We start from the raw sequence: 17,904 nt of genomic DNA on the forward strand, positions 1-17,904 counted from the left end.
GAAAGCCACCAGCTGCTACGTGATTCAGAACCATGGACAGTTCCCGTCTGAGAACCAACAGTGTGTGCAGTATTTCAGCTCCATGGACAGCAGTGTCGGAGAGTAAAAGGGAGCAGAGCAACAGGGTGCGCAGACTTTTGTCTTAGCCCCAATAACACACCAGATTGAAATTTCTAACAGCTCGATTAATTGAGTTGGGCGTTTTAATGCTTGGCCTTACGATAACGTTACTCACACCAACATTTAGTAACATCAACAATCATCAAATAGCTGCAAACAAACCTCCTCTTTAGCCTTGTGATAAAGCAAATAAAATGTCGGGCCTGCCAGAGAGTACACCATCCAGCCAGAGAGAGGCACAGAAGGAGGTGAGACCTGTGTGTCTGATCCTCACTGTAAAGTCGACAGCATCTCGCTGAGGTTTCTGCCAACAGGGAAGTCATCTCTGGCTCTCTGATAACGAGACTAAATGAATGCTCACACATACTCACACACAGGGACAGGCACAGACACAGAGAAACAAACACACACACACTCCAACACCAGCAGGACAGGAAGGATTGGACGGCCCCTGGCTGTGACGCAGCAGTCAGAATACCTGACGTCCATTAGGCCCATCTGTGGTGGTCTGGGTCTGGGATGGAGGCCCTTCTAGCCTGCTGAAATGGATACTGCAGAATACGGCCCATCTGTTCCCAACTGGTGTGCCTTCAGGAACTCTCAGGTGTGCCGTGAAACCTTTCCTAATCGTGTACATTTTTTGGAACACTCACTTCTAAACGTGACCTGTTGAACTCACAGGGAATCTTGACTTGGGAGCACCAGTGACGCTCGGATAATACATGAAATGGCACATGGTTACATCTGTATGGTTGTTTCAAGTCCAGTGAACTCAGGCTGTTGTATTATATGAGGGGCGATCACCACAAGCAAAGTACACACAAACGAACCATCGTCAGTAACGATGACAATAGTTCAAATAAAGCCTATTTCATCTGTAATGAACTTTGTCACGTAAAATAGATGATTTGCAGTATGGATCAGAAGATTCGAATTGAATATCCCATCAAGGTGTGCCACGGTTGAAAAAAGGTTGGGAACCACTGCTCTACTGTACACACACACACACACACACACACACACACACACACACACACACACACACACACACACACACACACACACACACACACACACACACACACACACACAGAGAGAGAGAGACTGAAACAAACAGACAGGCCCACACACAAACACACACATGGATGCGCACATACTCACAGGCTCCGTGGGAAGCACGTAAAAGACCAAAGAGAGAGGGAGGAGAGAGGGAGGAGAGAGGCGAGGGAGAAGGAAAACAGTTTGCCCGAGGCAAAGATGTTCGGGCCCTCTCGAGAGATCTGGCACTCCAAACTAGCTGGCACAGTTTGCCATGCTCCTTGGATGGCAACACTTCAGATGCTATTCAAACACTCCAATCTGCCAAGAATCCCAACAGATAGGAAACCAGCTGAAGGGTGATGGTTTAAAGTGGGAGACGTTAGAGACGGAGTCAGAGAGCTCTGAGGAATGAAGCAGGACCCCGTGTCTCTCAACTGTTCCCCTGCTGCTACACTGATCGTCAGAAATGATGATTATGCACTGTCCTCTACGGCCGGACATACAACCAGACACACACACACACACACACACACACACACACACACACACACACACACACACACACACACACACACACACACACACACACACACACACACACACACACACACGACAAGACAGAGGGATATTCACAAGTCACCATCAAAGATCTCTTTCATTCATTGATCCCTCAAACTCAACTCTGGACCTGGAAGCCAGTTCAAATGCATTTTTTCACTGTTCCCTTCTAATCAGGGACTGATTTAGACCTGGGACACCTGGTGCAGTCAATTCATTATCAGGTAGAACAGAAAACCTAGCAGACTCCGGATCTCGTTGGGTAAGAGTTGAATACCCCTGTCATACATGCTTCATGTTTCCCATTATTCTCAGAAAAGATCATGAGGCAGAAGGCTATTTGTGTAAGAGGGGGAGGGAGGATGATCAAACGGCCTTTAAACACTTCCTGTCTGTATCATCATCAGAACAAGGGCATTGTGGTTTTAGAAGCTTTTGTTGACTTTCCGATCTTTTACTGTTGTTGTTGTTGTTGTGTGGGTGTGTGTCTGCCGGTGCCGTGAGTGTGTCTGTTTTTAGTTTTGCTCTGGTGTTAAAAAGCCCGTCTGGTGTGAATCACGGGGCTTGGCTTCGCGAGGGAAGCATTTCCCAACAAACATCTCACAGTCCTTCTCTCTATCCAATCTGATCAAGTGTAAGAGTAACTCAGCTATTTCTGCTCTGGAAGGGTGAGGCGGCGGAGTCTCGCTCGATGTTTAGCTGTTGGCAAAGTGTTGGAAAAGATCAGAAAGATAAATGTGTTTGTTCTCCCCGTTGGCACTCAGCCCCAAAACCTTTAACTCCATTGAAACCAGGCTTCGCACAGCAAAGGAAGCTGAAATGGACTACTTTCATCAATCTGCTTGCTCTGCCCTCCTAGTCTCACGTTGAAGTGTTTCACCATGTTCTTTTCAGGTCAACCAGGGCTACACGCAGAGCACAGTTTGACATGAACAGCCGCATTCATGAGTTTTACTGACACATGTCCGCCAAGGAATAAGCTGATGCAGAATGTATTCATAAGAATGCTCTGTGTACACAAGTTGTTTTCTCAGTGGGTAATGAATATCCAGCTAGTCAGTGACAACTGTGTGGAGTTCGTGACAGCAACTATGTGAGCTTATTACAGTATTATAGACACTACGTCCTGGGATTTCCTGTGATCTTCTATGTAGAAGAACCCCTTACCTTCTAACGACTGTTTTGTACCTTGTCAGCGTCATAGAGCAGGTTACATGTTCGTGAGAGTCTCAGCTTTTCATAGATAGTCATAAAAGTCTGTCGCCCAAACTGTTCGGATTTTACAAATGTTTTTGTGAGAAGAACCGTTTTCGGGATCCGCCCTTGTCTCACACAACAACAACAAAAAAACGCTTTAGCTCAGCCGTCGTAAATCACACAGACTAATGCAACAACCCAGCAGGCTGTATCTCACACACGTGGTTTGAAGTCCTCCAAAACACGCCAGCATTACCGTGGGACTCAAGAGGTTTTAATATAGAGTGTCCTTAATTATACCTCTCCCGCCCCTGCATTCATGTGTTCAAAATAAACCACTGTTGTGTTGGCTGAAGCAAAGGTAGAGATCATAGAAGCCATTCATAATCAGGATGACAACGTTATCCGGCCTGGAACAGGGAGGGGGAGAACAAGGAAGACCGAGGCTGAGGAGGCTGAGGGGGAATGGGGCCCAGCTCCAGCTCGGAGAGGGGGTGAACGGGGAGGACAATGGCTGAAGAAGCAGAGAGAGATCTGGGGCACTGGGATGCCGGGTGTTCCCATAGCATCTGGGTGAACCTCCATGAGCAGCTGGGCTGTCGTGGAGGGACCGGGAACTGGAGCTTAGACCTAAGGCTGTCCGAGATGACTTGGGCCACATAGGCCAGTGTAGAAAAGCAGCAGCTCATCCCTCAGGTCAAAGCAATCTAGTCTGAAAGTATATTTGGTGAGTGCAGAGGGTTTCCTGGATGTACAAACAGCTCTGAACTGCTCAAACAGGACGGCAAGATCTTTTGTCCACAGCGGTTATGCACACACTCACGCAAACACACACTAACACACAAACAAAAATACACACACGCACTTCTAATCTGTTCATTTATTTCCCAGGAGGCATTGCACAGATGCCCAGCGGCCAGCCTGTGTTGGTGATTGGTCCTCAGCTGAACGGGCTAGATATGGTAAGTACCCACGCTGCACTGGGCTCGCTCTATCTCTTGCTCTTTCCTTCTCCACCCCCGTCTCTCCCTCTCTAACCCTCTCTCTCCCTCCGCTTTCTCTCTCTTTCTCTATCCATCCTCTCTCTCTCTCTATCTCTCCCCTCTCTATCTCTCCATGTATCTCTATTCCTCTCTCTCTCTCTATCTGAAGGTTACTCGAGCTCACTACAGAGGAAAGATTATTCACATCCCAGTGTGTGTCTCAGCTAGAGATCTGAACATGATCAAAATACTAACACAACAATACACAATGGTAAACAAAGCTTCTGCATGACAATATCACACACTACGGTACCTGAACACAACACAATGTACATTCACTCTCATTCACTAACTGTTCATTAATTATAGAGACCAGGTGATCTATTGAATATCATTGTATGCATCATTGTAAGACCTTGAAACAGGTCAACATTCACAAAGCTACGGGTCCAGACGGATTACCAGGACGTGTACTCAAAGCATGCACGGACCAACTGGCAAGTGTCTTCACTGACCTTTTCAACCTCTCCTTGACCGAGTCTGTAATACCTACATGTTTTAAACAAACCACCATAGTCCCTGTGCCCAAGAAAGCGAAGGTAACCTGCCTAAACGATTACCGCCCCGTAGCACTCACATCGGTAGCCATGAAGTGCTTTGAAATGCTGGTCATGGCTCACATCAACACCATTATCCCAGAAACCCTAGACCCACTCCAATTTGCATACCGCCCCAACAGATTCACAGATGACGCAATCTCATTCGCACTCCACACTGCCCTTCCTCACCTGGACAAAAGGAACACCTATGTGAGAATACTGTTCATTGACTACAGCTCAGCATTCAACACCATAGCGCTCACGAAGCTCATCACTAAGCTAAGGACCCTGGGACTAAACACCTCCCTCTGCAACTGGATCCTGAACTTCCTGACGGGCCGCCCGCAGGTGGTGAAGGTAGGCAACAACACGTCTGCCATGCTGATCCTCATCACTGGGGCCCCTCAGGGGTGTGTACTTAGTCCCCTCATGTACTCCCTGTTCCCCAGGACTGCGTGGCCAAACATGACTCCAACACCATCATTAAGTTTGCTGACAACACAACTGTGGTAGGCCTGATCACCGACAACGATGAGACTGCCTATAGGGAGGAGGTCAGAGAACTTGCAGTGTGGTGCCAGGACAACAACCTCTCCCTCAATGTGAGCAAGACAAAGGAGCTGATCGTGGACAATAGGAAAAGGAGGGCTGAAAAGACCCCATTAACATTGACGGGGCTGTAGTGGAGCGGGTCGAGAGTTTCAAGTTTGTTGGTGTCCACATCACCAACAAACAATCATGGCCCAAACACACCAAGACAGTCATGAAGAGGGTATGACAGCACCTTTTCCCCCTCAGGAGACTGAAAAGATTTGACTTGGGTCCCCAGATCCTGCACCATAGAGAGCATCCTGACAGGTTGTATCACCGCCTGGTATGGCAACTGCTCGGCGCTACAGAGGGTAGTGCGTATGGCCCAGTACATCACTGGGGTCAAGCGCCCTGCCATCCAGGACCTATATACTAGGCAGTGTCAGAGGAAAGCCCCAAAAATTGTCAGAGACTCCAGTCACCCAAGTCATAGAGTGTTTTCTCTGCTACCACAGCGCCAAGTCTAGGACCAAAAGGCTCCTTATCAGCTTCTACCCCCAAGTCATAAGACCCCCTCCCCCCCATTTGTTTTGTACATTGCTGCTACTCTCTGTTTATTATCTATGCATAGTCACTTCACCCCTACCTACATGTACAAATTACCTCGACTAACCTGTATCCCTGCATATTGACTGTATCCCTGCATACCGATACCCCCTGTATATAGCCTTGTTATTGTTATTGTTATTTTGTTCATTTTTATTATTCTTTACTTTCTGAACTCTTTCTTGAACTGCCCTGTTGGTTAAGGGCTTGTAAGTAAGCATTTCACGGTAAGGTCTGCCCTTGTTGTATTCGGCGCATGTGACAAATAAAGTTTGATTTGATTTGAATGAATACAACATTGATGCTATGAAAAGATATGAACCCTATTGAGTTTCCTAGCGTCTTTGAGATCATCTCTGTAATAGAAAGTGCCATATAAATTTGATCTACTATCTCTATATTTATTAGTATTATCTTGTTGAGAAAGCTGGATAGTAAAATGGCTGAGTATAGTATATGAATATAGGGTAATGTGATGTAATTTCACCTTGGTCATCATTATGCGGTAACTGATGGGGAAATTGTGATCATTTGACTGGGTTATTATACTAGGTGAGCATAATAACTTCACCTCTAGGGTCAAACAATCCACTGATGCATTTTCTCATTAGTGATTTCCATCTCATTCATTACCCAACTAGACCGAGCACAGCCTGTTTTTAACACACACAGACACACACACACACACACACACACAGACACACCATACACCCTCATTTCACAAACACCTGCACACACGGTCACAAGCACACACACACAAACACACGCACCTTCCAATCCACCATCATCACAACCGTCGCCATCCAGTTAAACGGGATCTATAAATATCAAAGGTGATGGATAGGCCATCACAGGGGGAAAATAATGGTCTTCAAAAACATTAATGGCTTTCTGATGGCGATACGTCCGTTTGTTCATTTCCCGGTCTTTAACCGTGTGGCAGTGTTAGAGATGGAGAATAGGACTCTGTCCCAAATGGTATCCTATTTCCTATATAGTGCACTACTTTTCACCAGGCTCCTATGGGCTCTGATCAGAAATAGTGCACTATATAGAGAATAGGTCGCCATTTAGGGCGCAACCCTGGAAAATCAGCAGGGCCGATGTGACATGAATGAGTGTATCCATAAAGCCCTGTCAGATTAGCTAGGCCACCGTCTCTATCTAAATGTATGGGCTGGGATTGGACGATACACTCTGCATGCAGATCAGATCAGAGGAGAGCTGGAGGAGGAGAAGAGAGGAGGTGAGCTGGCGAAGAGGATAGAGGAGAGGAGGAGGAGAGGTAGAAGAGAGGAGGAGAGGAAAGGAGAGGCTAGAGGACAGGAGGAGAGGATAGGAGGAGGAGGAGGAAGAGAGGAGGAGGAGGAGGAAGAGGAGAGGAGGTGAGCTGGCGAAGAGGATAGAGGAGAGGAGCAGGAGAGGATAGGCCTGCCTATAAAGCGTATACAGGTAGGTCATTCAGATTTCAGATATCCTGAATCAGTCCAACCAGTTTCCAGAGGATGAATGAACCTAAGAGTGTTTGTTCTATCTCTGTTCCACCCTGAGGGTTCTAACGTTCTACCTTCTAGCCATTATCATGTCTTTGAGCGCTCCTTGTGCGAAAGCACTGCTCGCAATTCTCTCAATCTCTCTCTCTCTGTTTTTCTCTATGCCCTCTGCACAACAAAGACTATGAGAGAATCACACAGGCTCTGTCTCCATCTCATCATCACTCGCTCTCTCAACCTCCACTCCTTTTATTCTCATCCTCCCTTCCCCTCCCTCTCACAGGTGTTCCTTCAAGGACAACCTGTACAAATGCTTAGAGCGCTGAACCTCACAGAGACTCAGCAATAAGAAAGAGGGAGAAGTAGAGAGAGAGGAATATAGAGTAAGAAAAGAGTGGGAGAGAGAAAGAGAGAGAGCGAGGGGAGAAAGAGACATGTATAGAGAGAGAAAGAGAGAAAGAAAGAGCAAGGGTAGAGAGAGAGAGAGACAGAGAGAGAAAGAGAGAGACAGAGAGAAAGCAAGGGAGAGGCAGAGGGAGTAAGAAATGAGAGGGAGAGGGGGAGGGAAGGAGAGAACCCTGAAGATACACAACTTGCTTGTTTTTGTACTTGAAAGTCTGTGTAAACATGAATATTTTAAATCATTAGAATTTAATTTTGCCTCCTGGTGAAGTTATATTTGTATGAAAGTAAATATCTGTTGAATATATATTTTAGAGCAAGGGTTGTGATCAATAAACCAAAAACAAGAAATGCATACGTTTTTAGATTTCTCTCATCTTTCTGATGTACTGTATACTGTTTTTTTATTGTTTAAAATGTACATTTGTGCCTGAACTGGTGTTCTGAGGAAAACTTTGGCAATGGACCTCAGTTCTAAATTCACTACCAGGTTACAACAAGGCTGGTTTTATGTGTTCTGGTTTTCAGAGAGAAAAAACGGCATTCGGCTCCGACGTAATCATATTTACTCTCAGCCTCAACATTCACTATACTAATGTATCTTTAAAATACAATTCCACCAAAAGCAATTGGTGATGAATATTCTGTCAGACAGGGAAACAGCTTAAGATTGACAAGATAAGTCAACACACATTGAGAGAGAGAGAGAGAGAGAGAGCGGTAGAGAAATAGAGAGAGAGAGGGCAAGAGGAAGAGAAAGCTTCAAAGAGAGGAGATGGAAAGAAGGAGGGAGAGAAGGATAGATGGAGAGAGGGAAATAAAGGGAGAGGGGGAAAGGACGATATAGGGAAAGAGAAAGAAAGAAATTAAAAGGGGGAGAGAGAGAGAGAAGCTGAGAGATGGAAGAGAGAGAGAGTGGGGGGGGGGGCACCAAGAGAGAGCGGATCCAGGCCGGAAAAGTAAAGATGAATGACGGGCCCTAAATGAAATGCCACTCTGTGTAATGGGAAAAAGGGCCATTCGGAAAGCAGGTCACTTGAGTTGCAGGGGATGTTCTTGAGTGGCTTTGCCCTCAGGCTCAGCACAGTGCAGGCAGACAGGCTCTCTCTCTCTCTCTCTCTCTCTCTCTCTCTCTCTCTCTCTCTCTCTCTCTCTTTCTCTCTTTCTCTCTCTCTCTCTTTCTCTCTTGCTCTCTCTCTCACAGTCAATAATATTAGCTCTAAACACACACACACACACACACACACACACACAAGGGTGCAAGCACACACACACACACATACACACACACTCATGTGCACGCGATCGCACAGCCACATGCAACACCAACACACACACACATGCTACCCACAGAAACTGATGGCGAGGTCAGGCAACGCATGCCACCACATAGTGCTTTTGTAAGGATGTTCATCTCTATGCAGGGAAAATAATGCATTAATGGTGATGTGGGAAATGAAAGACCGGCAGACACACTATATATTCACATGTTATTATGCTCCTGACATGCTAACTTGTGAGCACTAGCTATTATAAAGCTGGTCTCTCCCACTTTCTCAATTCAATTCAATTCAATTTGCTTTATTGGCATGACGTAACAATGTACATATTGCCAAAGCTTACTTTAGATATTTACAATATGAAAATAATAAGAATCAAAATTGTCAACGGGACAACAGTAACAACAATATCCAAGGGTCAAAATAACCATACATTGAACAATGACAATAAGCATACAGTAGAGGACATGTGCAGGTTGATTGGTCTGTCAGACACTGTCCCTCATCTTATGGCAGGCAGCAATGTAGTGCACTGCCAACCCCCCGCTCTCTGCGTCCTCCCCCAACAGGACGGGTAGCCTACTTTCATCAGAGAGGTCTTTGAAACCTTGAATAAGGGTTTCAAATTTGGGGAGATGACACTCTCTAATTGTTTTATATTTTTGACATTTTGTCAGGAAATGCAGCTCCGTCTCAGGTTCTGCTGTTGTGCAGTGGTTGCACAGCCTTTCCTCTACAGGGAGCCAGGTTTTCCTGTGTCTACCCTTCTCAATGGCAAGGCTGTGCTCACTGAGCCTGTACTTTGTCAAGGTTTTTCTAAGGTTTTGATCAGTAACCATGGTCAAATATTTAGCCATAGTGTACTGTCGATTTAGGGCCAGATAGCACTGCATTTTGCTTTGTGTTTGTGCTTGTGTTTCCCAATAAGCAATGTAGTTTTGTTTTGACTGTGTTGTAATTTGGTTTATTCTGATTGATTGGATGTTCTGGTCCTGAGGCTTCAGTGTGTTAGTAGAACAGGTTTGTGAACTCAGCCCCAGGACCAGCTGGATGAGGGGACTCTTTTCTTTGCTCAGCTCTTGGCATTGCAGGGCTTGGTAATGATATGAGAGGGGGTCACTGTATTTTAGATGTTTCCAAAACTTAATTGCTCTTTTTTGAGTTTTTATTATTAGTGGATATTGGCCTAATTCTGCCCTGCATGCATTGTTTGTAGTTTTCCTCTGGACACGTAGGAGAATCTTACAGAACTCTGCATGTAGGGTTTCAATGGGGTGTTTGTCCCATTTGATGAAATCTTGTTTTGCAAGTGGACCCCACACCTCGCTGCCATAAAGTGCAATTGGTTCAATGACATATTCAATTAGTTTTAGCCAAATTTTAATAGGTATTTCAATTTGAATTTGCTTTTTAATGGCGTAGAATGCCCTGCGTGCTTTCTCTCTCAGTTCATTCACTGCCTCATTAAGGTGTCCAGTTGAGCTTATTTTTAAACCTAAGTAATTGTAGTGTGTACAGTACTCTATATATTTTGTACCAATTGAGAACTTTGGTCTAATTCCCTGAGATCTGGATCTTCTCTGGAAAATCATTATTTTAGTCTTTTTGGGGTTTACTGCCAGGGCCCAGGTCTGGCAGTACTGCTCTAGCAGGTCCAGGCTCTGCTGTAGGCCAGGTGCTGTGGGTGACAGCAGGCATAGGTCATCTCCGAAGAGTAGGCATTTAACTTCTGAATTGTGGAGACTAACACCAGGGGCTGAGGATTTTTCTAGAATAGTGGCCAATTCGTTAATGTAAATATTGAAGAGTGCAGGGCTCAGATTGCAACCCTGACGAAGGCCCCGCCCCTGGTTAAAGAATTCTGTTCTTTTCTTGCCAATTTTAATGCTGCACGTATTGCTAGTATACATTGATTTAATTATGTCATATGTTTTACCCCCTACACCACTTTCAATAACTTTGTAGAACAGTCCTGTATGCCAAATAGAATCAAATGCTTTTTGGAAGTCGATAAAGCAAGTGTATATTTTGGTATTATTTTGGTGGACATGTTTATCTATCAGGGTGTGTAAGGTGTAAATATGATCAGTTGTGCGATGTTTTGGTATAAATCCAATTTGGCTTTTACTCAAGACATTGTGCTTATTAAGGAAGTTTAGAACTCTTACATTGATGATACTACAGAAAACCTTCCCCAGGTTACTGTTCACACAAATGCCTCTGTAATTGTTGGGTCAAATTTGTCTCCATTCTTAAAGATTGGGGTTATGAGTCCTTGATTCCAGATGTCAGGGAAATAACCTACACTCAGGATCAAATTAAACAGTTTTAATATAGCCAATTGAAATTTTGCACTAGTGAGTTTGAGCATCTCATTTAGGATGCCATCAGGTCCGCAGGCTTTTTTAAATTTGAGAGCCTGAAGTTTCTTATAGAGCTCCTGGTCAGTAATTGGGGAGTCCAATGGGTTTTGATTGTCCTTTATAGCTTTTTCTAATCCATTCAACTTCTCATGGATTTGGCGTTGTTCTGCGTTTGTGTCAATTTGAACGGTGTTGTAGAGTGTTTTGAAATGGGTTGTCCATATGTCACCATTTTGTATTGCTAATTCCTCTTGTTTAGATTTTTTTAGTTTTTTCCAATTTTGCCAAAAGTTGTTTGTGTTTATGGACTCCTCAATTAGTGTCAGCTGCTTGCTGTTGTACTGTGCTTTTTTGGTTCTGAGTGTTTATAGAGTTTTAAAGTCTCACAGTAATGAAGGCGTAATTCACCATTATTTGGGTCTCTGTGCTTTTGGTTGGATAGTGTTCTAAGTTTTTTCCTTATAATTTTACAATCTGCATCAAACCAGTTGTCATCTGTGATTTTTTTAGTTTTGTTTTTTATCAATTTCAATTGTGCTTCTTTTGCCGTTTGCCTGAATATATAGTTGATGTTTCGTACTGCTAGATTGATGCCTTCTTTACTGTGAGTGAATGTGGTATCCAGAAAGTTGTCTAAGAGTGTTTGGATATTTTGGTTCCAGGTTGCTTTCTGGTATTCTTCTGTGCTGTTTTGGGCCCATCTGTATGAATTTCTGATGTTGTACAGCTTACTGGGCTGTGAATGTGTGGTTGTTTCCAGGTCTGTTCTTTTGAGGAACAACGTAATTTGGCTGTGATCAGACAGAGGTGTTAGTGGCTTGACAGTGAATGAGCTGAGAGAGAAAGGGTCCATGTCTGTGATCATATAGTCTACTGTACTGTGGCCAAGAGGTGAGCAATAGGTGAATCTCCCCAAAGAGTCCCCCCGTAACCTACCATTGACAAAGTACAGACCCAGGCTTCTACAGAGCTGCAAAAGATCCCTTCCGTTTTTGTTGACGGTGCTGTCACTGTTGTTTCTATGGGGGAGATTAAGATAGTTAGAAACAGTATGGCCTGTAATAAAGCTGTCCCCTCGTGTGCTCGTTAGATCAGGTAGTGTTCCTGTGCGCGCATTTGTGTCCCCACAGATGAGCACATTTCCCTGGGCCTGGAAATGGCACGTCTCTTCCTCGAGGGTGGGGAAGATCTCCTCTGAGTAATATGGGGATTCTGAGGGGGGGATATATATTGCGCAAAGGAACACATCTTTTTCTGACAGTACAAGTTCTTTTTTTAGTTTTAACCAAATGTGGTATTTGCCAATTTTGAGGGGATCAATTAGATTTTGTAGTTCGGATTTGTACCAAATGATCAATCCTCCAGAGTCTCTGCCTCTATTGACAGAGCTGTGTTTCTGTGATGGCACAATGACCTCTCTGTAGCCTGTGGGACAGTGAGTGACAACGTCAGCCTTACACCATGTCTCCTGCAGAATGATGACGTCAACATCTTTCAGATTTTTGTTGAACTCCAGTGCTAAACTCTTCAGACCAAAGGTTGATGAGTTTAGACCCTGAATGTTCCACATGCTAACTGATAGTGATTTCATGTTGCAAAAAGAAAGAGTAGCAGTCAGAAATACAGTAACGATTAACTAATAAGTTGTTAAGAGTGCGATAAACAGGATATCAGCTAACATTTATTCTGTTATTCTGTTAAATATTCCTATTCATTGAACAAGTAAATTCTAGTACAATAGGTGTGTGTGTGTGTGTGTGTGTGTGGTGTGTGTGTGTATGCGCCCGTGTGTGTTTAGTGCAGTTTAGTGCAGATGTATTGGAGGAGCTGTTTAATCTCACTTAATCCTACAGGGTTCTCCTGTCCTCTGACGACCTCCGCGTAGCTGCGCTGGTCCTGCTGTTGGGCCCTGTGAGGTGGAGGGGGGCCAGGTCTGGGCCGTGTGACTTCCTCTCTGGTCTGGTAGGGGTGGTGGTCTGGTGCGGGATAATAGGCTGGGCCCGGTCTGGTCTGGCTAAGCCGATGGAAGTGGTGATGCTCTGGGGGTGGGTGGGGCCTGTGGGGTGCACTGGGTCTGGTGTGGCGTTGAAGGGGCCTGGGGCTCCTTGGTGGTGCAGTGGTCTGGTAGGGGTCTCTGGGTGCTCCTCTGTCCAGTACAGCATGGGGTGTTTGTCTACCAAGTGCTACGTCCTTTAGGGACTTGGCAAACATCCCTACTGTCTGCTTCCTCAGGTGGGAGTGGTCGTGTAGATGCTCTGGGGTGATTGTTGGGTGGTGAGCAATGTGTATGTTCGGGAGTAGGCCACACCCTCTGGTGATGTCAGCGTTGACTTTCTGGATGGTACGGGGATGAAAGTCTTTGCGGGGCAGCAGAGTGGAGATGGTGATGTGGGAGTTGGGGAACCACTCAGAGGCCCTCTCTGCTACTCTGTTGACCAGGCTGCATACTCTCTCCTGCTCTTCTCGCAGGTTGTTGGTGCCGGTGTGAATAATAATGTGGCCTGGTGTGCCAAAGTCAGGCTGGGACAGGATGTGGAGTGCATCTTGTGTTTTTGGGCACCATATTTTGCACACCTTGTGTTGGGGGAAGAGTTTATCTTCTTGAATGAATTTCCCATTTGAGTCAATGAGGATGGCCACCTCAGTGGGTTTTACCAGATTAGTGCGTTTTCGGTCTGGGGCTGGAGTAAACAGGGCCTGTGTACATGGAGGGGTGTGTGGGGGTGTGTCAGGGGGGGCCAGAGAGCTTCTCTCTGTAGTAGGTGTCTCTATGTGGGCCTCTTTGTTGACTGGGGGTGTGGGTAAAGTGTTGTCGGTATGGGGGGGGATTGTGGGTAAAGGTGGGTCAGTGGGGTTGTTAGGGGTGGTGAGGGGCTGCAGCTTCTCTCTGGGAGTCTCTACAGTCTGTTCTCTGTGCTGTAGCACCCTCTTGATGACAGACAACTCCTTTGCCATCTCCTCCTTTACCTGCACTAGCTCTCTCCTCATGGTGGCCTTTACCTCCTCAAGCGCTGTGGTAAGGCTCTCTCTCAGCTCCTGGACAGAGTTCTTCAGCTGGGTCCTGCACTGGTTTATCTGGTCCTGTAGAAGCTCTGTGTCTGGGCTGGGGGTGGTGTAGCTGGGGGGCTGCTCCTTCAGCTCAGTAACCCATACCTCTAACAGAGCCAGCCTGTCTCTCAACAGGCTGATGGTAGTGTGGTCTTGGCTCTGGTGGTTGTAGGCAGGCAGGGGGGAGGATAGTCCTGTTGTTGGGGTGCCTGGGGTGAGGGGAGAGGTCAGGGTGCTGTCCTTGTCTTTTTTACTTTCTGCTATCTTCATTAGGGTGGGGAAGTCCTGCACAACAGAGCTGAGTGCAGCCTCACTGCCCTGGACCATGCTAGTGCCGTTCTGATACATGTTTACCGTCAGAAACCTGTTTTCCTGGTCCTTATCGCTGTCCTCAAAAATGTGGATTTGTCTTCCCTTACAGATGCCTTTCTTCGTGGTATAGCTGAAATGGCTAGTTACGGCTGTATGCCAGGCAGTAGTGTGGTCTGTGTAAAATAGCAGGTTTGTAACAGTCCCGTTTTGTGAGCAGTCGGCAAACAAAGTTTCTGGGTTCTCCCTCAGAATTCGGTGTTTAAAGTTGATTCTTCCCTTCTCTGATTTGATTTCTGCTGGGTATTCAAAAAACAGCGGAGAAAGTCTTTCAGTCTCTGCCGTTGCTGTCGCTGCTAGCGCTGCTAGCGCTGCCTCAGTGGCCATGTTGCTATGGTTACCACCAGTAAACGGTTAGAGCTAGACGGTGAGCTAGCTGACAGATTTGAATTTGGCTAGCTACCACGATGAAGATTGGTCTTTTTACTCACTCTCTGTCAATCTTTTCCTCCTGTTTTGATCTTCAGTTGTACAATTAGATTACCTATACATTTTTTGCTAATTTAGTCGTGTCAATCTCGCTCTTAACAACCAAAAAGTTATAACAAGTCAGGAGCTGTTCTTCTGCATGACTTCTCAATGTAACTGCATTCTCTCTCTCTCTCTTTCTGTGTCTCTCTCTCTCTGTGTCTCTCTGTGTCTCTCTCTTTGTGTCTCTCTCTCTTCTCTCAAATAAAAATTCAAAATGCTTTATTGGCATGATAAAATATCGCTCCCTCATTCCCTCATTCTCTCTCTGCCCCCTCCCTCCTCTGTCCCCCTCTCTGACCTGGATATGGTTTTTCCCATGGTTGAGGTAAGCAATAAGCTTCAGTATGTAATCATCATTTAGTCCCACCAAGAACCAACACCATCATCCTGCATCCCCCTCTACCCTTCCCTCACTTCCTTTTTGTCTTTCTTTCCCCTCCTTTCCTCCCACGAACACCTCTTTCTTCCTGTTCCTTTCCCCTCCTTTCCTCACACGAACACCTCTTTCTTCCTGTTCCCTTCCCCTCCTTTCCTCCCACGAACACCTCTTTCTTCCTGTTCCCTTCCCCTTCTCTCCTCCCACGAACACCTCTTTCTTCCTGTTCCCTTCCCCTCCTTTCCTCCCACGAACACCTCTTTCTTCCTGTTCCCTTCCCCTCCTTTCCTCCCACGAACACCTCTTTCTTCCTGTTCCCTTCCCCTTCTCTCCTCCCACGTACATTTCTTTTCCTCTCTTTATCCCCTCTCTCTTTCTCTCTCCCTCCCTCCCCCTCTCTCTCCCACCCCCACCCTTCTTCTCCCCCACCACCCTCTGTATTTCCCTCTCTTCCCAACTTCTCTACCCAGCCGAAGTAAAGAGAAGGCAAAGAGCAGCACACTTCATTTAATGACATACATTAATTCTCTCCTCTTTCTCTGTAATGAGCCAAATCAGTCCCGAGCCAGATGCAGCGTCTCGTGAGCGAGAGGAGCGTCTCGCGGTTGATGTCGCTAGCACAGCTTTCTACAGCTTCGACACCACCACCAGTTCTGCTTCATTTACCACAAAGTCACGAGGCAAAGGGCTCTCCTAGACTCATTCACCTGGATGTTTCTTCTCTCCCCTGAACCGCTTTCAAGGAAGGAACGTCTGCAACTCAGTGATAACCCGCCCAGAGATAGAGCAGCCGTACTGGGATTTGGTTCTGTAATACCTGGTATACAAACTGTAATTATGGAACAGTATGACATAATGAGCTGTATTGCCGTGTTTGTGCTGCACAGTGTGTGGGTACTGTGTTAACAGAAGACCCTAATCTCCTGTATGGACAAACGGCAATGAAATAACACAATGCATATTCCTGAGCCTGTCTAGGCTGACACGACCTCTCCAGACATGTTCAACACATCTGCCCTTTTTGATCTGACACACACATGCACGCACGGCACGGCGCCACACATGCACACACACCCACACTGAGCCGTCCGTCACAGTAGTTAGACGGTCATGACTGGTGTGACAACACTAAGTGCCCCACAGGGCTGCAGAGTTTACTCATAATACCAGCAAGGCAAGGACACTACCTCTACTAGACTGGGAGCTCCATGGCTTTACTTAGAGTCATAAGAATGATGGGTTCTGACTTCTAAACTTGAAAATATGAAATATCCTTATTCATGTCACTGGGGGAGAGAGGAAAACGGTGAACGTTTACATTCTGTCAGAACATGTTATTGTTAGACATCAGGTATCCCATGGAATGGAGAAGAGCTACAGTCTGGTACAAGTCAACAAGACAGCCATGAGTAGGGGAGGAGTGAGGGATTTGGGCTGAGGTCAGCTCAGATGAAGTGAGGAAGAACAGACGTCCCTAAAGTTCTGCCTAGCAACAGAGGCGGACTGGCTGTCCAGATGTGTAAGGAGGAGACTCAGCATAGGAGGAAGGTTTAAATACCAGTAGTTGTGTGAACATGTCTTGGTCTGTGTGACCAAGTGACCCAGTGGGAGAATAAACTTGCTTTGAGCTTCACTGATCGCCCGTGAGTTTTTCCTCTTTATGTAGAACCTAACAAGAGATGTCTGAGATCAACCCAACCTCTATCATCTCTCCTCCTTCTCCCTCCATCCCTTCCTTGTTTATCTTACTCTTTCACTCTCCCTTCCTCCTTCTCTCTACTGGCTTTAGGCTATCTATCGCTGAGGAGGAATTAACACAGGGTGGGGAGACATGGAGCTATTGTGTAGCCTGGGTAAAGCCTGGTCCTAGTCCCCTGGCTGAGGAGTAGTGTAACCTGGGTAAACAGCCTCTAGTCTCTGGCTGAGGAGTAGCGTAGCCTGGGTAAACAGCCTCTAGTCCCTGGCTGAGGAGTAGTGTAGCCTGGGTAAACAGCCTCTAGTCCCTGGCTGAGGAGTAGCGTAGCCTGGGTAAACAGCCTCTAGTCCCTTGTCTGAGGAGTAGTGTAGCCTGGGTAAACAGCCTCTAGTCCCTGGCTGAGGAGTAGTGTAGCCTGGGTAAACAGCCTCTAGTCCCTTGTCTGAGGAGTAGCGTAGCCTGGGTAAACAGCCTCTAGTCCCTGGCTGAGGAGTAGTGTAGCCTGGGTAAACAGCCTCTAGTCCCTGGCTGAGGAGTAGCGTAGCCTGGGTAAACAGTCTCTAGTCCCTTGTCTGAGGAGTAGCGTAGCCTGGGTAAACAGCCTCTAGTCCCTTGTCTGAGGAGGAGTGTAGCCTGGGTAAACAGCCTCTAGTCCCTGGCTGAGGAGTAGTGTAGCCTGGGTAAACAGCCTCTAGTCCCTGGCTGAGGAGTAGTGTAGCCTGGGTAAACAGCCTCTAGTCCCTGGCTGAGGAGTAGCGTAGCCTGGGTAAA

General features: G+C 46.3%; 1 protein-coding gene across 1 annotated transcript in view; it reads right to left on the reverse strand.

Annotated features, from left to right (window-relative positions):
* Window positions 1-3,317: 3,317 nt before the first annotated feature.
* The window catches only part of LOC115174392 (neurexin-3b-like), a 57,522-nt gene continuing 42,935 nt past the window's right edge, over window positions 3,318-17,904 (reverse strand). Inside the window, exon 3 of the mRNA XM_029732908.1 lies at window positions 3,318-3,430. Within this exon, the coding sequence (XP_029588768.1) occupies window positions 3,318-3,430 (113 nt within the window). The remainder of the gene's footprint in view (window positions 3,431-17,904) is intronic.

Source organism: Salmo trutta, chromosome 35, assembly GCF_901001165.1.
Source record: "Salmo trutta chromosome 35, fSalTru1.1, whole genome shotgun sequence".
NCBI lineage: Eukaryota > Metazoa > Chordata > Actinopteri > Salmoniformes > Salmonidae > Salmo > Salmo trutta.